This window comes from Moesziomyces antarcticus (assembly GCF_000747765.1).
Source record: "Moesziomyces antarcticus DNA, scaffold: scaffold_v10005, strain JCM 10317, whole genome shotgun sequence".
Lineage (NCBI taxonomy): Eukaryota > Fungi > Basidiomycota > Ustilaginomycetes > Ustilaginales > Ustilaginaceae > Moesziomyces > Moesziomyces antarcticus.
The window spans coordinates 418,244-437,183 of record NW_014639005.1 but is presented as its reverse complement, the minus strand read 5'-3'; the positions used below and the strand labels follow the sequence as shown (position 1 = coordinate 437,183).

Genomic DNA, 18,940 nt, shown 5'->3' with positions numbered 1-18,940 from the left:
CACACTAGTCTCGCCGTCCTTTGCTGCTGCTATTGCTGCCGCTATTGCTGCTGCTCAGCACCGGCTCCACACCGGTCCCACTCTGCACAATCACGCGCCTGCAGCTCGCCGGCTTCCAAATATATACACTAGCGCGCGCTCTTTCACCTACTCTCACCTCTGACATCAAGCAACAGTCGTCGTGACGTTTTCCTCACATCGATTCCATTCCGCCCCACCCCACAACTCGTCACTCACCTCGCCGTGCGTGACCACCGACAACCACCAAACCACATCGAGCTGGACCTCCAACTCGACTCATCGCCCAAACAGCGCCAAGCTTTCCAACGAATGGAGATCATTGCAAATGATGGCCCTGACCTGGATGATTGTAGAGCCTTAAACACATCGCCCTCCAGCAGCATCCGGCCCGCCTGCTCCAACAACCGCCGCCAATCTGTCCGCTCCTCGGCATCGACGCCAGCTCGTGCTCGACCCCTGCGCAACCTCGCCATCCTCCTCCTGGCCAGCTTCGTCTTCCTTGCCGCTTCTGTCGTCCTTCCGGCTCAGGCTTACGTCGTCCCAACCTCTCCGGATCAGCCTGCAATTGCTGCCATATCCCACGATGATCGATTCGTAGCCAGCGCCCATCTGGATCGCGCCTCCGTGGCGCGCTCCTCTGATGCTGACGCCGATTTCTCCTCCTTACCTCGAGCCTCGACTAGCCCCACCGCGCAATGGATCAAGCTCCAGATGACCTCGGACCATTCCGATGGCGTCTTGTCGCAGGCTTTCCTCGATGAACTCTACGAGCGACTCACGTTTGAGCGCCGATATGACGCTGCCTCGGACGTCGTCTCCGAGCCTCTGATCCAAGGCGGTGCAGGCAAGTCCCCTTCGTCGCGCCGCCGCTTCTGGAAGCGCGCCACCTCGTCGGGCAGCGGCGAGACCTGCGGCGAGACCAAGCTCTCCACGGGGCAGAAGGCCGCCTACGGCATCTTGATCCCCATCCTCGTCGTTCTCTCGGGTCTCTTCGCCGGTCTCACCCTCGGCTACATGTCGCTCGACGAGACCCAGCTCCAGGTGCTCGCTCTCCAGGGCACCCCCAAGCAAAAGAGGTACGCAGAAAAGATCATGCCCATCCGCAAGGACGGCCATCTTCTGCTCACCACCCTGCTCATCGCCAACATGATTACCAACGAGACGCTCCCCATCATCGCCGACCCGCTCCTCGGCGGCGGTGTCCAGGCCGTCATCGTCAGTATCGTGCTCGTCGTCATCTTTGCCGAGCTCATCCCGCAGTCCGTGTGCTCTCGCTACGGCCTCGCCATCGGCGCCAAGCTCGCTCCCCTCACCCGCGCCGTCATGCTCCTCCTCTGGCCGATCGCCTTCCCCGTCTCTCGCGTGCTGCACTGGACGCTCGGCCCGCACCACGGCATCGTCTACAGGCGATCCGAACTCAAGGAGCTCGTCAACATGCATGCTGCCACCGCCGGTCGCGGCGACCTCAACAACGACACCGTCACCATCGTCGGCGGTGCGCTCGACCTGCAGGAGAAGGTGGTCAAGCAGGCCATGACGCCCATCGACCAGGTCTTTATGATCTCGATCGACTCGAAGCTCGGCTACGAGACGCTCCAGCAGATTGTCAGCTCGGGCCACTCTCGTATCCCCGTGTACCAAGAGATCGAGATCCCTCTCAACCGCGCGCGCGGTGGCAGCGGCACTCTGACGCCCAGCCGCGGTGGTGGCTTCTTCAGCGCCCTGAGCAGGAAGGCCAGCACCTCGCAGGCCAAGACCTCGATCGATGATCAGCGCACGCTCGAGGGCAGCGTCTCGACTGAAAAGGAGCCGAGCGCCCAAGATGTCGCTGTGCCCTACACGCCCGCCGGTGACAAGGCCACCGCCGCCGCCACCACGATGATCAAGCGCAAGAAGATCATCGGTGCGCTCCTCGTCAAGCAGTGTGTGCTGCTCGACCCCGAGGACGAGACTCCCGTGCGCGACATGGTCATCAATGCACTCCCCACGGTGCCTGCCGACGAGCCGCTGCTCAACCTGCTCAACGTCTTCCAGGAGGGCCGCTCACATCTCGCCATCGTCTCTTCGCGCACCCGACGCTCGTCGCCCGGCTCCTTTGTCGATCTCGGCAGCCAGAACGACCCGCGCAAGACGCAGAACCTGGCGCGATCGGGCACCGCAGCGCGCATCGAGACGTTAGGCAACATTGACGAGGAGAAGCAGCTGGACGACAGCGCGATCAAGAAGTCGAGCTTCTGGTCGCGCCACCTGCGTCGCCATCACCGCCACCCGACCAAGTCGGCCTCGCTCGACCTGCCCCCCGAGGCTCTGCGCGACGATGTGGATGCGAGCGTCGTGGCCACCGAGATGGCGCAGAGGGATGTGCCCATCGGCATCATCACGCTCGAGGACGTGCTGGAGGAGCTCATCGGCGAAGAGATCCTGGACGAGTACGACTCGGAGGTGGAGCAGAACTTTGCGCAGATCAGCCCGCCCGCCAGCCCGGGTCACAAAGACATGGTCAACAAGCAGGTCGAGGCTCCCAGCGACGCTGAAGAGATGCAGCTACCCGGCGCGATGCTCAAGCTTCCCACCAGCCCCAAGATCCCTTTGCCGCGGTTCAAGCTAGGTCGGAGCGTCACCCAGAAGGACGTGGCTGTAGGCGCTACGCCTGGTGCCGAGACCGTCGCATTGCCAGCCACGCCCGTGACCGAGTCGCGAGCCGTGCTGCCTGCCACGCAGGAAGCCGATGCCAGCGAGCCCGCGCAGTTCCCCTTTGACGCGGTGGAGCGTGGTCCCGGCTCGCGGCCTTCTTCGCGTCCCGGCTCGCGACCCGTGTCGCCGGGACCCGCGGCTGTACTCGGCACCAGCACGGATGCGCAGCTCGTCGCTCCGCGCGCCAACAAGCCGGTGGTGATCCGACACCAGGCGCCGGACGGTACGATTGCCACGGCGATTGTAGGCGAAGGTCTGCTGCGCGGCCGTACGACTACGCTTGCATCGGAGCGCACTGCCAGCGGTGAAGTGAGCCGCAGCACGACGCCTTCGGGCACGCGAGTGAGCCGCTTCAAGAGCACACCGCTGCCTGGCACACCGGCTGCAGGCGTGGCTCCGCGCAGCTGGACGCCGGGCAAGCCCGAGGTCGGCTCGTCTCTCGCAGAAGAGGTGGGGTCGGCGGCGGCTCCGGTCGCCAGTCCCGAGGAGCTCGACACGGACGCGGCAAAGAAGCAGCTCGGCGGCGACAGCGATGACACCGACACGCTGTGATGCCGGCGACCGTGTCCCCCGCAAATGAAGTCCAAATTGTGCTTTTGAATTGAACGTTTGTCTTCCATGCTGAAGCGCTATGGTGTGCGGTGCCGTTGCCGTGGGGTTGTGTGTGGGGTTGTTTGAGGGATCCGTTGAACGAAGCATGGCGGAGAGGAGCCGCTGCGCTGAGAGTGTGATTTTTGGGACGCGCCGGTGGAGGTTTTTCGAGTGCGATTCTCCCCACGCCGACGCGGATTCCAATCGTGGGGGCGGAGAAAGACGAGCGTCGAGCTTGGGCCTGCTTTGCATGAGAATGCTCGGACATCTTTCTGCAACGAGGCGACGTTGGGTTTAAAGTCAAGGCGGTGTCGGTTGGGATTTCATGTTGCCTCCTCTCATCAACGCCCACTTGTGAATTCGCCCCCACTTGATTTGGTCAAAGATGCCGGTGTATCCGTCGGTGGAGCCTAGCAATGCGGACTTTCCGCAGCAGCCGGCACTGTCATCGCTCGCGCACGACGAGCTCAAGCACGGCTTAGCTCCATGGCGCAAGGATGCCATCAACACTGCGGAGAACCTTGCACTCGGACGCGGGGATCTGGCAAAGGATGCATCGCCTCTGGTGTTTGGAGGCGGAGTTTTCGGGCAAGACATGTACAACAACGCCGATACTTTGGCATCGGATCTTCCCATCCGCACGGTTCGACTGGCGCTTCGATACGGCATCAACGCATTCGACACGTCGCCGTACTACTTTCCGTCCGAGTTTACGCTGGGCAACATCCTGACGGCGCTCAGGCCCGAGTTCCCGCGCGAGTCGTACTACATCATCACAAAGTGCGGACGCTATGGACCGGAGCACAAGCACTTTGACTACAGCGCCGCCAAGATCGACAGCAGCGTAAGGGGAAGTTGCAAACGACTCGGAACCGAGTATTTGGATGTGGTGCTTACGCACGATGCAGAGTTCGTGTGCGACAAGGTCGGACGCAGTCACCACGATGGATGGGAGAGCGGAATCGTTTCCGGCCTTGTAGATCCGCAGGACGTGGGCGTGCAACAGACCAGGGAACAGGTCATCGAATCGCTCGGATTGGCTCCCAATGTGGAAGCAGCAAGCAAGGTGCATGGCAAGGGCGATGAGCAGTTCCTCGAAGCCATCGCGGCGCTGTTCAAGCTCAAGGATCAAGGCATCGTCAGGCGCGTGGGTATCTCGGGCTACCCCCTACCCGTGCTGCTGCGTCTGTCGAGACTCGTGGCCACCACAGCACCATACCGCCCGCTCGATGTGGTGCTGAGCTACTCGAACCGCTGCCTGCACTCGGACGTGCTTGTGGGCTGGAAGCAGCTTTTTGCCGCCGACCCTCGCGGAGACAGCACCGATGCACTGCCCGAACTGCAATGGACTGCCCCTCTGCTCATGAACGGCTCGCCCTTCTCCATGGGCCTCCTCACGGACGGCACTCCACCTCCGTGGCACCCGGCTAGCGATGCCCTCAAGGCTGCCACCAAGGAGGCGAGCCGCAACCTTGTCGCACAGGGCGACTCGCTCACAATGACCGCTCTGACTTACGGCCTGCGTGGCTCCGAGGTCGCGCATCCTTCCGGGGCAGGTCCGCAGCTCAGGACGCTCGTGGGTCTCAGCCATCCGGACCATGTGCACAGTGCAGTCGAAGCGTACCGTGTGCTTTGCTCCGGCGCGACCGAGGCTGGCAATGCGCTTTTCCCCGCCAAAGACGCCGACGACGACAGGCGAGAAGCGTACACCACGCAGGCCAAGAACGAGAAGGCGGTGCGCGATCTGTTTGCGGAACGCGGCGTGCGCGAGTGGAGCTGGTCCAGCGGCCTGTGATGGAGCGCGCGCTAGGGCTATTGTGGCTATTGTATTCATGGGAAGCAATCAAGGATCATCAGGACCATGGCAGAGTCGTCCGTGTGAGGAGTGTCCAGAGAGAGAGTTGATGGCGTGCGCTTGCAAATAAAGTGTTAAAGCCGTACAAGGTACAAGATTTAAAAAAAATGGACAGTGTGGAGGGAGGTGGCTCGATCACGGCGCAGGCGCGAGAGGAGACAAAATCGAGGCAGCAGACCAGCAGTGCGGCAATGAGCCAAAGTTGCAGCCTCGGTTGACGCGTCCGTCCGCCTTGAGAGCGTCGAGTTCGCCAACACTCGACCTGGCTGCCTTCCGACACCTCCTACACCGCATCACCACAGCCATTCGTCTCTGCTCTACCAGTGGCGCACTTCACCAGGACCATTGCTCACCGCCACGCTCTCCCATCCTCGCATTCGGATCGTATTCGGATCGCATTCGAATCACGGCTTTACCAGCTGCAGGGCCTTTGATACACCCGCGATCCCACGACCGAGCAGGCTTCCCAGCTAGAGCGGACGCACAGCACAGCGGATAGACAGCTCAGATTACCGCGCAGCCGCTTGCGAAACCACCACATACACCTCCAGTAGCATGACGGCACCACAGACCGTCGCACAGGCGGACGAGGCGATCAAGGCGGGCAACGCCAAGGAGGGCGAGCGCATCCTCAAGGCGATTCTGTCCGAAACGTCGTCGTCGTCGTCGGATGATGCCTTCCTCAAAGAGCAGGAGGCGGCGTTGCTGCGCCTCGGCGAGCTGTACCGCGACACCAAGGACGCGGATGCGCTCGCAGAGACGGTGCGCTCGTCGCGCACGTTTATGAGCTCGATCGCCAAGGCCAAGACGGCGAAGCTGGTGCGCACGCTGATCGACTACTTTGACGGCATCCCCGGCAGCCAGCAGACGCAGATCCAGGTCGCCAAGGAGAACGCCGAGTGGGCCAAGTCCGAGAAGCGCATCTTCCTCAAGCAGAACCTCGAGACCAAGCTGATCGGGTTGTACTTTGCCAACAAGCAGTACCGCGACGCGCTGCCGCTCATCGACACGCTGCTGCGCGAGCTCAAGAAGCTCGACGACAAGATGATCCTCACCGAGGTGCACCTGCTCGAGTCCAAGGTGAACCATGCGATTTCGAATCTGCCCAAGGCCAAGGCGGCGCTCACGTCGGCGAGGACGGCGGCCAACTCGATCTACTGCCCGCCCACGCTGCAAGCGCAGCTCGACATGCAGGCGGGCGTGCTGCACGCCGAGGACAAGGACTACACCACCGCCTACTCGTACTTTTTCGAGACGCTCGAAGGGTTCGCGCTGCAGGACGACGCACGCGCGCCGCTCGCGCTCAAGTACATGCTGCTGTGCAAGATCATGCTCAACCTGTCGGACGACGTCAACAGCATCATCGCCGGCAAGCATGCGACCAAGTATGCGGGCAAGGACGTCGAGGCGATGAAGGCGGTGGCGCAGGCACACGAGGATAGGAGCCTTGAGCGCTTTGAATCCGCACTGCGCACGTATAAGGACGAACTGTCCAACGATCCCATCGTCAAGAACCACCTCTCGGCGCTGTACGACACGCTGCTCGAGCAGAATCTGCTGCGTGTCATCGAACCGTACTCGCGCGTCGAGATCGCACACATCGCCAAGGAGGTGCGCCAGCCCGTGCGCGAAGTCGAGCTCAAGTGAGTACCCTCCGTGCGCTGCTTTGGTTTGCGCATTGTACTGATCCTCTTTCCGCCTTTGTTGCTTCTTTGCTGGCCGCCAGGTTGAGCCAGATGATTCTCGACAAGGTGTTCCACGGCATCCTGGACCAGGGCGCAGGATGCCTCGTGGTGTACGACCAGCCCGTAGAAGACGTAAGTTGCCCGCCAATCCGCTCGATGTGGTCAGGCCTGCGCGCGCTCGAATGGACGCTGACATTGTGATTTCTCCACGTTGACTCCGTGGGATATGCAGAAGACGTACCAAGTCACGCTCGACACGCTCAAGCACGTGGGCAACGTGGTGGACTCGCTCTACAAGAAGGCGAACAAACTCGCATGAGCCGGCGGCGCATCATCTCAATGTCGAATGCAGATCTTTTATCCCTAGGCGTGTTGATGGTACAAAAACATGCAGATCCGATTGGTTATGCAGATGGAGGAGGGTGGGTGGGTGATCAGTCATGTTTGACGTCGGCATGGGTGGTTTTGGTGGGAGCGAAGCCCTTGCCTAGGGTGGCGTTGTCGGCGTGGGAAGGGTGGGCTTTGGCAATGACACGCTCGAGCGCATCGAGGCCACGGTCGATCTGGGCGAGGTCGGGACCGTAGGAGATGCGGATGAACTTTTCGCACGGGCTGTGCACGATATTCCTCCTATGGGCCGGATTGATGTCGAACGCCAGTCCGGGTACGACGATCGTCTTTTCGCGCAGCAGCTCCTCGAACATGACCAGCCCAGAGTTGAGCGGTGCGGGCAGAGACGCCAGGCTGAGCCAGATGTAAAACGTGGCTTGCGGTTCAACTTTGACCTCGAGGCCCATCTTCTTGAGTCGGGCGAGGACGTGCTGGCGTTTGTGGCGGAAGAGCTTCTGGAGCGCAATGCGGTCCTGGTTGCAACGGTCGATGTCGAGCATCTGCAGCGCCATGCATTGCATCGGATGCGAGGTGCCGCCGTCGAGGAAGCTGCCAGACTGGTTGAGCGCAGTGATGATGTCCTTCGGTCCCACCACCCAGCACACACGCCAGCCGGGAAGACGCCAGCCCTTGGTCAGACCATCGATGAGCACGACGGGCGTATCGTTGATGTCGTCAATGTACTCGGCAGCTGAATTGGCTCGACCCAGCGGACCTTCGTGCATGTACCAAGAGTAAAACTCGTCGAGCAGGATCGTACAGCCTAACTCCTTGGACGTGTCGACGAGCTGCTTGAGCTCCTCGCCCTGGATAAGTGTGCCCGTAGGATTGCGCGGGTTCGACATGATCATGGCGCTCAGTCCGCGTCCACGGATCTCCTTGCGCAGATCTTCGTTTCCAAGGTGGTACTTGTTCTCCTCCGACAGCACGGTAGGAATTGGGACAAGGCTCTTGAACGCCGACAGCATGCTTTCGTACGAAGTGTACTCTGGCAGCTGATATCCACAGTTGATGGAGCCGATGACCGCCGCGAGCCTCGTCATGCCCGCACGCCCTCCCGGAACGATGCAGACATTGGAATGGTCGAACTTGTTGGCGTGTTTCTGTCGGAAGGTGTGGTTGTAGTAGTTGGCGACGGCCTTGCGCAGCGCCATGGTGCCCGTGTTGGGCGCATACTCGTGCACGGCGGACCCAAACTCGGAGAGGTCGAACTGGAGCGAGCGCGGGACGCCGCCCTCGATGTCGCCGACCTCGGGCGCGCCCTGGCCCATGTTGGCCCACTCGGGGTTGCCGTAGTAGAAGCCATTGCTGGTGGCGCGATCGGTGACGTAGATGACGCCCGTGGAGCCGGGATGCTCGATGGCAGGGAAGCGCTCGCCGACCTCGTTGGTCGACGACGCCGAGTCGGGCTTGTCGGCGGCGGCGACCTTGCGACCGCGTTTGCCGCTGTGGCCCGGGTGTGCGCGGAAGATGCGGTGCGCCTCGGATTGATCCTCGTGCTGGAGCACGTCGATGACCGCCTCGGCAGCCGCTCGCAGCTTCTTGGCTGGACGGTCGCTGCTGTCTGCTTCGCCGTGCGGGGCCATGATGGTGGTAGGGAGATGGAAGGCAGGACAGAGAGAGCGGCGTTCCTTGAGAGCCGTAGACTGTCGTGGTCGGGAGAGAAGCAGGCAGAGTCGATCGAATCGTCTTGGTTTTGGTGGGAAGGACGTAGCCTCGGCGCGGCTGCAGCAGCCGGCACAGCATGACGCCCGCAGTGCACTGTGAGTAGTAAGCAGCAACCGGCGGCTCGCCTACACCACAGCTGCAGCGGCTGACTGCGATGGCCCGTGCTGACATCCGGTTGCAGTCTAACAGAATTCAGCCCTGCAACGCTTTGTGGCGTGTTCTCGCCGTAACAGTGTCATCTCGAAAAAAAATCGGCGCGTGCGTGTGTGGAATGCCGCGAGGCCGTGCGAACGGAAAGCCAAATTTGTCACAGCCAAGCCTAGCCCTGACCAACGCGAGGAGGCCCTTTTGGCTCTTGGCTCCGCAGGGCAAGGGCTCAGCAGCCAAGAGATCCGCGGCCACCGCAGCTCTTCACCGGTTGCACTCCTCCGAACAGCATTTCGCGACCACACGCGCTCGCCATCAGCCCCGGCTTGGCCACTGACATCACCTCCACCAAATCCTCGCTGCGTACGCCGAAATCTCCTCCGAACGGAGTGCCGCGATATCTCCGAACTACGGCTCCTTCCCTCCGAGCAAATCTTGCAGACCCGCCACGTGTCGGGACATACGCGGCCCCGGGTGCACAAGGCTCCTATTCCACAATCCCCGCTCGTATCAGCACGCCAAGCCGCCGCTCCGATCGTCCGCCCCTCGCCCCTCCCCTGTCCGTCCCCATAAAAGATGGCTGAGCTGCGTCCAGGGTCGACGCCCAAACGTACCGTCTCCTTTGGGCCCTCGGACACCGTCACCATGGCCTCCAACGACGTGATGGACGCGCTCCTCCCGTCCTCCAACGGCGCCAACGCATCTTCCTCGTCCTCCTCCTCCGGCTCTGCCAACGCTGATCTCGGTGGACCCAGCACTCCACGCAATCCGGCCAACGCCTCGCCGCCCTCGTCCGTGCTCAAGTCGGCCATGAAGCCGGGCAAGGACCGCAAGCGGTTGCCGCCGCCCGAGCAGTACCAGCACCCGGATCCGCTGCTGCGTCGTCTGCGTCTCGTCGACGCCTACGGCGTGCCCGTCGATCTGCGCAAGACCTTCCGCGACACCAAGGTCGTCGGCTTCTACTTTGCATCGCAGTGGGCGGGTCAGCCGCTCAAAGAGTACCACCAGGCCATCGCCGACTTTTGCCGCAAGCATCCGCACGAGTTCACCGCGGTCTACGTGAGCGTCGACGTGGACGAGCAGTGGTACAAGGCGGGCGTCAAGGACAAGCCGTGGATCTCGATGGTGTGGAACGACGGCTCCAGCATGCCCGCCGAGCGTGCCGATCGTACCGCCGCACCCACCTCGCCCGACGGCGACCTGGACGAGCTGCCACGCCTGTACAACAACGAGGACTTTCTGCTCGCAAACGAGCAGGACATCGACGAAAGCCTCTCGCACACGGACAAGTCGGGCGAGGCCTACCTGCGCCCCTTTTCAAGAGTCCATCTGGCGGCCAAGTTGAACATCATCGCCGCACCCACGCTGTGCATCTACCACCTCGAGTCCGGCAAGATGCTCGAGTGGAACGTGCGCATGGCCAGGCTCAGCTCGGGCCGCGCCGACGATACATGGCAGAGGTGGAAGAATGCAGAGCGTGCAGCGTCGTTTGGACTGCAGGATGCGTTTGCTGTCGCGCCCTATACCTTCCTCGCCGGCCTCCTGGCGCTCGTCTACTTTTTCATCGTCAAGTTCGCAGGCGAGGACTACAACGTGCTGCGCAAAACGCTGCATTCGCTACTCGAAGGCTCGCCCGGTAGCGCACACAAGATCGCACAACATGCGAATGAGTTGTAGCCCCGCCCCCCTTTTTTGCTCGCTCCCCACGTCGTAATTCTGGTTTCACAGCGTCACTTGGGTCGTCGGTCGTCGTGTGAAAGTGTATGCAATTTTGGTGTGGCAGTGTGTGCGAGGGGTGGCTACGAGCGGTAGTCGGCGTTGATGTCGATGTATTCGCGGCTCAGGTCGCATGTCCAGTACGTGCACTGCTCGGCGCCGTTCTGGAGGTCAATGACGATCTTGACGTCTTCCTTTTGGAGCAGCTTGTTGATCTCGGCCTCGTCCACCTTGGCTGGATTGCCGTTGCTGAGCACCGTGATGGCAGGCAATTGGCCAACAGGGTCGACAAAGCTCACCGACACCTTGGTCGGATCAATGTGCGCCGTCAGCGTGGGGTCGGCTCCACCCACCGACGCGAGGATGCGGCCCCAGTTGGCGTCTTCGCCGTGGATGGCGCACTTGAAGAGCATCGACGTGACGAGTCGCGAGAGCAGGCCGTGCGCAACATCAAAGCTCGGAGCATTCGTGCAGCTGATCTCGACAAACTTTTCGGCACCTTCGCCGTCGCGCACGATCAGCTGCGAGAGCTCCTGGCAGAACGCGGTGAGTTCGGCGACAAAGGCGTCAAAGTGCGCGCTGGATTCATCGAGCTCGGCAGTGCGTCGCGCGGTAGCTTGACCGTTGGCGAGCAGGAGGATCGTGTCGTTGGTCGACATGTCGCCGTCGACCGAGATGCAGTTGAACGATCGCGCAACGGCGCGGTTGAGCGCAGTCTGCAGCGCTGCTGGCGCGATGGCTGCATCCGTCGCAATCAGACCCAGCATAGTGGCGTGCAACTGACCGCCACCGGGCGCCGTCATGGCAGGGTGGATCATGCCGGCACCCTTATCGATGCCAATCATGCGGCACTCGGTATCGCCGAGCTTGAACGTCTTGGCGCGCAGCTTGGGGAAGGTGTCGGTGGTCATGAATGCGCGCGCCGTCTCGCGCCACGACTCGGGATCGCTGCGCAGGATCATGCCATTCGCAAGGTGCGGAATGCACCGCTTGATCGTCGGCATGGGAAGCGGTACACCAATCACGCCCGTCGACAGCAGCAACGTCTCCCTGCCCTCTGCCGACTGTGCAAGCCCCGGGTGCGGCGCGAGATTCTTCTTGACCAGCTCAACGCACGCCAGTGCATCCTGCATGCCCTGTGTGCCCGTCACCGCGTTGGCACACCCGGAGTTGACCAGCACCGACTGCACGCGCGCGCCCGACGCAGCCTTGGCGCCCTCGACCAGCACCTCGTTCGACACCACCACGGGCGCGGCCTTGAATACGTTGCGCGTAAACGTCCCCGCCGCCGCCGCGGGCACCGTGGACACGATGAGCGCCAAATCGGGCTTGGGGTTCGGATTCGACGCCGCCGCCGCAGCACCGTCCGCGGGCTTGGGCGAGATGGCCGCCTTGATGCCCGCGTAGGTCGACGAGACCACAAAGCCCTTGGGAATATCGGACGCTGCGATGGGCGTGGCAAAGCGCGCAGGCTTGTTGAGCTTCGCCGACGCATCGAGCGCCGACGAGCTGGACGCAAAGCCGCGTACACCGCGCGACAGCGTCGAGCGCGAAAGCATTCGAGAAATCATATCCGCTCGCTATCTGCCACAAGCAGGTTGGGATGCAGAGGTATGGGCGAGAAGAAAGTTGAGGTGCGCAAAGTGGCCCGGGCACTCGATTGTATTTATCGCTATCTCCTCGGCGCGAAAAAGTGGAGTCACTCAATTCACCGTGAGCCTGCACTTGACTCTTCGCGTGCGCTAAACAGCCGCGCATGACAGGCGCAACCCTCTACCCTCGCCACTCCAACCCGCCGCCCAACACAGGCAGCCGCAACGGCAGCCTTTCGCACCTCACATGTCTCCTTTACGAAATCTAGTCACACGTGAGCTCGTGGCGGGTATATGATAGCACAGCGTCTAGCTACATGTCTTGGCTGCTGTCGTCGCCGAGCGCTGGCGGCTGCACGACGAGCTTAGTACCCCTGACCTCGGACAGCCAGCCGGGGATGCCGTCGAGCTTGACGTGCGCCTCGTCGTCCTCTGCCTCGCCCGCATCGAGCCTGGTGGTGGTACGATCCATGCCAGCAGCCACAAGCTTGCGCAGGCCCGCCAGCACATGTGTGCCCTCGAGACGCAGCTTGATCTTGGGCTTGTCCGGGTCGGCATTGTAGGCGTGCATGTCGACGAGGCGGCGCGTGTTGTATCGCTGCATGCTGGGGAACGGCAGATGCAGTTCGTACTCGAGCCGCTCGACGCGCGGCAGTGCGTCGTCCGCACCGGACGCAGGGGCCGGGCCGAACAACTCGTTGGCCTCGCGGCGCGACTCGGTGCGCGCCGAGAGCGCACTGCGAGCGGAAGCTTGTGCCTCGTGCGGCGCCTGGAGCGTGGGCGTGTGCGACTCGCGCTTCTTGGCGCGCGACGTGGACGACGACAGCGACAGAGCATCCCAGTCGGAGCCAGATGCTGGTGGTGTGGGCGGTCGAATGCCGAGCGTGTCCAGATGCTCCTCGCGCCGTCGCTTGAGTGGTGCGATGAGCGGCCCGTCTTCAACGCCTCCACTGCCGCCGTTGGACCTGCGCATCTGCCTCGCCTTGTTGCCGCCCGCCACGCCCGCGCCCGCCGAACTCGCCTCGGCCGTCGTCGAGAGCTGCCCCGACTCGTGCAGCAGGATCTGACGCAGCGCCCTCGGATCTTTGCCGCGCAGCTCGCCCAGCGTGCGGCGGTTGCCCGCCGCATCCTCACCTGCCTCGTTGAGCTGTGCAAGCAGCTTAGCCGCCGCCGTCGAGCCGCCCGTGGGCCTTGCATAGTTGAGTGTGGCTGCGCCTGCCGCCGACGCAAACGCCGACAGCGCCATCTCGCGGTTCTCTGCGCCGCGGCCCAGGCTGCCGAACACGAGCAAGAACGGCGTGCGCGGCAGATGGAGGATGTGCAGTCCCGCCGCACAGATGTCGCTGGGCGCCGGAGCGAGCACGATGCGAAAGTACGAAAAGCCGTCGGTCCACGGGCTGGAGAACGGCTTGTCGGTGTGGCTGGTGTCGGGCGCAGGCGAGCGCGGATAGAGGTAGATGTGGTGTTCAAAGTAGTGTGCGAGTTCGCTGCTGAGGCGCGTGCGGATCTGAGCCTCGGTGAGGCGTTCCCAGCCGCGCGCGGACGCGTCGACGTCGTCGTCGTACTCGAGGCGCACCGTGGTCCACGTCTTGGAGAGCGGACGCGCATGCATGCCGAACAGATCGAGCTCGGCGACCATGGCGTAGCTCAGGCCTTCGGGCCAGTCGACGTCGGTGATGCGGTCGACTGCACGTGCCTTTGGCACCTTGGGATCCGCCATGGGCCCGGTCCACAGCAAGCGCAGCTCGTCCATCGATCGGCACCGACGCTCCTCGTTGAGGTCGAGGATCGAGTGGTAGAGCATGAGGTTGGACGCCGGATCATCCTCGCCCGCGCGTGGCTGGCGACGCGAGAGCATGGGCGGCAGATACGAAGGTCCGGTGTTGTCGAGCCACCTTGCGACGAGTGCGATGAGCTCGACCTTGTCCAATCGGGAGAGCAGACGGCGCAGGCTGATCGAGTGCGCAACCACATGGTGATCCCCGTGTGATGCGAGCTTGCTGCGCGACGAGGAGGGTTGCGGTAGCATTTCTGCGTGAAGTTGAGGACGATGTCCGCGCTATTGCGGATGGCGGATGTCGGATGTCGATCGCGGATGTGGATGGCGGGTGCAGATCGATGCGTCTCCAACAACACGTCCGAAAGATGGTGGAGAGGAAATCTCGGTGTTGGTCTGGCAGGGAGCCATGACCGCGTCGCGCACCGCGCCTTGGGTTTCAACGCCGATTGCCAAAAACATCGCCCCGATTTGAACGCTCCACGTGATTTGGATCGCCCAAAGGGGCCGATGGGCGAGGACAGAGCATTGGCCCAGGTCGTCTCGATTCTTCCGAATCCGACCGGCTGGAAATGCAGTCATTCTGGACGAGCTCCACTTTGGCTCTCTCTTCGACCTGCTCTCATCCATCGACGACGACGTGAAGAATAGCCATCATGGGTGCCGCCGCTTCCAAGCAGAGCGCAGCTGCGCCAACAACACCAGCACCCGAAGACAAGCAGGCTCACCATCTCCAGGTATGTCCAATCCAACTTGCCATTATGCGCTGCTTTGATCTCGTACTGACATGGATGCGGCACACAGTTCGGGCGATCGCTGTTGAATCAGCTGGACAAGACGTCGCTGGACAAGGTGGAGGGACCGGATGCGACGCGCCAGGTGACGCTCGACACGTCGATCCAGGCCAAGATCAAGTCGGAGCTGGAGCGACTGCGCAAGGAGGAGGCGGAGGTGCGTGGCGAGATCCAAAAGGCCATCGAGAAGGAGAATCTGGCGCGCGAGGCAAAGTACACGGGCGCCTCCGAGGGCAAGAACTCCAACGTGCTGCGCCAAGAGCTCGACCAGCTGCGCGGCAAGATCGACAAGTACAACAAGCAGCGCGACGTGTCCAACTACCCGGGCGTCAAGGAGGCGCAGGAGGCGCTCGTCAAGTGCTACCGGGACAAGCCAGAAAGGACGCTCGACTGCTGGAAGCAGGCCGACGATTTCAAGCAGGCCGTCGCCAACGCAGAGAAGCACTTTATCTCGTCCTTCAGCTAGACCCTTTGCCCCCTCACCGTGCACGTCTAGACACGCATCTCGTTCGAACCGATGAATCTCACAAACTCAGTACGGTGTTGCGTGTTTTTGTTTGTGTCGCTCCCAGGTCTTGCTGAGGTCGGATGATATTGTGATCTGTGTCTATTGAAAGGTATGCTGTGTGCTTGTGCTCTAGTTGATCCATCGGGCGCGGTAGACGATGGTTGGATTCTCGATCTCGGCTCTACTCTGCACCACGCGCAGCTCTCTCCTGCGCATCGTGTCTACTTTGGTCTGTGCTGCGTCGGCGTCCGCATCCTGGCTGATGTGTGCGGGCAGGTCAGCTTCGATCTGGTCGATGACGCGGCATGTGTTGGTCAAGACACCCTGCAAGCTCGCAATGGCCATCTCGCTTGCCCTTGCGATGGGTGTCAACGGGCGAGCCTCTGCGTCTAATGCGCCATCCGCCTGGGCTTGCGGGTGAAAGCGGCCGAGCGTAAGTGCGGCAAACATGTCACCGACGCCCGAAAAGTAGCCCTGCACCTCGGGAAACTGGATGCACCAGATGCTCAGCTCGCCGGGCGTGAGTGCGGGTGCGCTTCGTTCGCCGTCTTGGTTGGTGTGGATATCGAGGCTGGAGCCCACTTGGAGCATGGCAGGACGGCCGTCTGGCAGCTGTCTATGCGCACCGATTGCCGCCAGGTCGGCGTCTGGCAGCTCGACGGATGTGATGATGACGTGTGGCACCTTGTGCTGCGTATGCAGCGCATGGATGACGCTGCGCATCGAGGCGAGGTCGACGATGTCGATACCGGTCAGCGCCTGCGCCTCGAACTGGTTGGGCGTCACGATCGTCGCGTAGGGGAGCATCTGCTTGTAGATGGGCAGCACCTCGGGCGCCACGTACATGCCGCGGCCCATGTCGCCCATCACCGGATCGAGCAGATACACGAGCCCGCCCTCGTCGTCGGCCTTGCGCGAGCGCAGCTTCTTGACCAGCTGCAGCACCGTGCCGACGACCGCAGCCGAAGGCATGTAGCCCGTGAGCATGCGCGAGTAGCGCAGCAGACCGTTCTTCTCGAGCCCATCAAAGAGGTCCTGCAGGTGTCCGGCATCGAAGCGGAGGCCTCCCCAGCGACCGTAGCCGGTATGGTTGCTAAACTGCACCGTATTGGCCACATCCACATCCCATCCGAGCAGCTGGAGCGGAAAGGTGGCCGAGCGGTTGCCGACGTAGCCCGAGACGACGTGGCTCTGGACGCTGAGGATGCGCGTCGGGTCGGGGACGTTGGCGGCCATCGTTCGTGTATATTCTGTGCCCGCGCACTCGTTTCGGCCCACGTCCTAGTTGCTGTGTGAGGAAGGTGTAGGTTGCGGTTGCAGGTCGGGAAGATAGGTGCAATCGAGCAAAGCCGGCCTATTGACCGAGTCAGACGGGCGCCGCCGCTTTTTGGGTTTGAACGAAAAGTTAAATCAAAGCGCTCTCGGCAGTTGTGCGATTCATGCAGCCGGGCTGCCTTCGAGCTTTTCGATATTTTTGTCGGTGTGGAGGCCTGCATCCTGCATCCCACCTTCCATCCTCCTCAGAGCAAGATGGACCAAGACGCATTCCGGCAGCTCATTTCGAGCGCGTCGTCGTCGTCCGGCTCGACATCGCAGCGCTCATTCGGCAAAACCGCCAAGCGTGCCGCGCCTTCTTCGAGCACCAAGCCGGCGGACCTGTCCAAGCCCAAGCCTTCTCGCTCGGGTGCTGCCTATGTAGACCGCGCGGCTGCGCGGCGGTCCGGCACGCTCGCCCGCGAGTTCTCGGACGTCGAAGCGCTGCAGCGCGACTTTGAGGCACGCATCGCCGCCGCCACGAGCCAAGAGGAGCGGCAGGTGCTCCGAGATCAGCTCAGCAGCGTCGGTGGCGACGCGCGCTACTCGGTGCTCGTCAAGGGCCTCGACTATGCGCTTCTCGCACAGAACAAGGCGAAGCTCGACCAAGATGCCGACGCAACTGGCCAGGACGACGATCTCGAACAGGCCTTCCATGCCGAAAAGCCCAAGCGCAGCAGAGACGATATCATGAACGCCATCAAGAAGAGGCGCGCAGGGGTGATGGGCGACGACAAGAGCACGGCCGGCACACGGATGGGTACTGGGTTCCGCCCGATCGGCAAGGCCAGCGAGGACGAGGTGGCGGCAGAGTACAAATGGAAGAACGGCAAACGCATGCGCAAGAAGGTGCGGCCCGCGCCGGAGCCCGCCTTGGTGCCGGAGCAGAGTGCGGCGTCAGAAGCAAACCCGAGTGCCGCGGTCAAAGCAAAACCGGCAGTCCCAGCGTCGCCGCCGCGCCAAGCAGCGCCAGCACTACCGCCGAGTCCACCACGGCAGCCATCGCCCGATCCTCCTGCATCTCCGGCTGAAAAGGCGCAACCTATGCCTGAGCAAGGGCCCGACGCGGAGAGCGACGATGACGGTGACGACGACATCTTTGCCGACGTGGGCGGATGGACGGGTATCGCCGATGTCGATGACACGCCCAATCCGGTGCAAAGTGAAGAGCCTGCGCTCAACGACACTGTCCCTTTGGAGGCGACCGAGTCGGAGCTTTTCCAACCCGCCGAGACTACTGCGAAGGTGTCTGCTGCGGAAACGCCGCTCCTTGTGCGGGAATCTTCACCCGCTTCAGCCGCGGATCCACAGCCGCAACCGCAACCGAAGCCACTGCCTCCTCCGCCACCGCAGCACGAGGCGGAGCCGAAGCAGGAGCAGCCGGACGCGCCACCACCTTCAACGGCGCGTCCACGCTCCAAGTGGGATGCGCTCGACGACGCACCGCGCAAAAAGAAGCGCAAGTCCAAAGCCTAGCCCACGCCTTGCTCTGCCAACTTTGGGTTTTCAACACTGTGAAGTGTGTGAGGTGGATGTGCAGCGTTGCGATGAAGCCCATTCGGGATGGCGAGTGTGAGCAAGCAAACATGACCAGGGTCCAAGCGTCTGCGTCGTTGAGAGATGCGCAGTGGCGTCCGAGCCCAAAGCCGCAATCAGCCGATCGGAAGCTCCACCCACCCTTCAAAGCGATATCCTTCGGGCTTGCGCTTCGGTGTGCAGGCAAAACGATCTCAGTTTTACCGGCGCTCGAAGCAGCTCAGGCGTGATTCGGATCGCCCGCCCATTTGCGAGCCGACCAGTGCCAAGGGCTTTCGGAAGTGCGAAAGCAAGCCTCTTTCGCGTCTCCAGTGCTTCAAGTGCGGACAACCTGAGCTTGTAAAGTGCGCCACCCATGTCCCGCACCTGCCCCACCCAATTTCAGCAAGCATTTCTCCCGCTCCATCATGTCAAGAGTTGGCCTTGACCCGGCCCGAATCGAGCCGATCGACAAGCTGCCAGGTGGTCGACGTGGCAATGCAGGCGCAATTGGGCAGACAACACGTTCGCATCAACCGTAGCTAAACAGCTCCGGCATGGCTCAAAGGCCTCGCGAGCGGAGGCATAAGTGCACAGCACTTGCGACGTGCGCAAGATGCAAGCGTCCCTCGGCTCCATGCGTGCCCCCAACCACGCACAACGCTGACCTGTC

At 62.3% G+C, this 18,940-nt stretch overlaps 9 protein-coding genes across 9 annotated transcripts, besides 4 other annotated features; 5 read left to right on the top strand and 4 right to left on the bottom strand.

The window, feature by feature from the left end:
• Positions 1–330: 330 nt before the first annotated feature.
• PAN0_005d2630 (DUF21-domain-containing protein) lies at positions 331–3,267 on the top strand (the record flags this gene model as incomplete). The annotated part of the gene is made up of 1 exon (XM_014801870.1): positions 331–3,267. The coding sequence occupies one exon, from the start codon at positions 331–333 to the stop codon at positions 3,265–3,267; it is 2,937 nt and encodes a 978-aa protein (XP_014657356.1).
• A 424-nt stretch (positions 3,268–3,691) lies between these two features.
• Positions 3,692–5,101, top strand: PAN0_005d2629 (aldo/keto reductase; the record flags this gene model as incomplete). Its single annotated transcript, XM_014801869.1, has 1 exon — positions 3,692–5,101. The coding sequence occupies one exon, from the start codon at positions 3,692–3,694 to the stop codon at positions 5,099–5,101; it is 1,410 nt and encodes a 469-aa protein (XP_014657355.1).
• A 615-nt stretch (positions 5,102–5,716) lies between these two features.
• On the top strand, positions 5,717–7,165 carry PAN0_005d2628 (26S proteasome regulatory subunit N6; the record flags this gene model as incomplete). The annotated part of the gene is made up of 3 exons (XM_014801868.1): positions 5,717–6,804; positions 6,888–6,978; positions 7,079–7,165. The coding sequence occupies 3 exons, from the start codon at positions 5,717–5,719 to the stop codon at positions 7,163–7,165; spliced, it is 1,266 nt and encodes a 421-aa protein (XP_014657354.1).
• A 115-nt stretch (positions 7,166–7,280) lies between these two features.
• On the bottom strand, positions 7,281–8,822 carry PAN0_005c2627 (aminotransferase; the record flags this gene model as incomplete). The annotated part of the gene is made up of 1 exon (XM_014801867.1): positions 7,281–8,822. One exon carries the CDS (start codon positions 8,820–8,822, stop codon positions 7,281–7,283), a length of 1,542 nt encoding a protein of 513 aa, XP_014657353.1.
• A 158-nt stretch (positions 8,823–8,980) lies between these two features.
• Positions 8,981–8,999: a sequence feature (In-frame stop codon was detected at splice-junction site;~conserved hypothetical protein).
• A 94-nt stretch (positions 9,000–9,093) lies between these two features.
• Positions 9,094–9,130: a sequence feature (In-frame stop codon was detected at splice-junction site;~conserved hypothetical protein).
• Positions 9,131–9,271: 141 nt separating this feature from the next.
• Positions 9,272–9,525: a sequence feature (In-frame stop codon was detected at splice-junction site;~conserved hypothetical protein).
• A 121-nt stretch (positions 9,526–9,646) lies between these two features.
• Positions 9,647–10,728: a sequence feature (In-frame stop codon was detected at splice-junction site;~conserved hypothetical protein).
• A 122-nt stretch (positions 10,729–10,850) lies between these two features.
• On the bottom strand, positions 10,851–12,326 carry PAN0_005c2625 (arginine biosynthesis bifunctional protein ARG7; the record flags this gene model as incomplete). Its single annotated transcript, XM_014801866.1, has 1 exon — positions 10,851–12,326. One exon carries the CDS (start codon positions 12,324–12,326, stop codon positions 10,851–10,853), a length of 1,476 nt encoding a protein of 491 aa, XP_014657352.1.
• Positions 12,327–12,672: 346 nt separating this feature from the next.
• On the bottom strand, positions 12,673–14,388 carry PAN0_005c2624 (uncharacterized protein; the record flags this gene model as incomplete). The annotated part of the gene is made up of 1 exon (XM_014801865.1): positions 12,673–14,388. One exon carries the CDS (start codon positions 14,386–14,388, stop codon positions 12,673–12,675), a length of 1,716 nt encoding a protein of 571 aa, XP_014657351.1.
• Positions 14,389–14,792: 404 nt separating this feature from the next.
• PAN0_005d2623 (DUF1690 domain-containing protein) lies at positions 14,793–15,396 on the top strand (the record flags this gene model as incomplete). Its single annotated transcript, XM_014801864.1, has 2 exons — positions 14,793–14,873; positions 14,941–15,396. The coding sequence occupies 2 exons, from the start codon at positions 14,793–14,795 to the stop codon at positions 15,394–15,396; spliced, it is 537 nt and encodes a 178-aa protein (XP_014657350.1).
• Positions 15,397–15,567: 171 nt separating this feature from the next.
• On the bottom strand, positions 15,568–16,674 carry PAN0_005c2622 (ribokinase-like protein; the record flags this gene model as incomplete). Its single annotated transcript, XM_014801863.1, has 1 exon — positions 15,568–16,674. One exon carries the CDS (start codon positions 16,672–16,674, stop codon positions 15,568–15,570), a length of 1,107 nt encoding a protein of 368 aa, XP_014657349.1.
• A 294-nt stretch (positions 16,675–16,968) lies between these two features.
• Positions 16,969–18,228, top strand: PAN0_005d2621 (uncharacterized protein; the record flags this gene model as incomplete). The annotated part of the gene is made up of 1 exon (XM_014801862.1): positions 16,969–18,228. One exon carries the CDS (start codon positions 16,969–16,971, stop codon positions 18,226–18,228), a length of 1,260 nt encoding a protein of 419 aa, XP_014657348.1.
• Between the last annotated feature and the right edge of the window lie 712 nt (positions 18,229–18,940).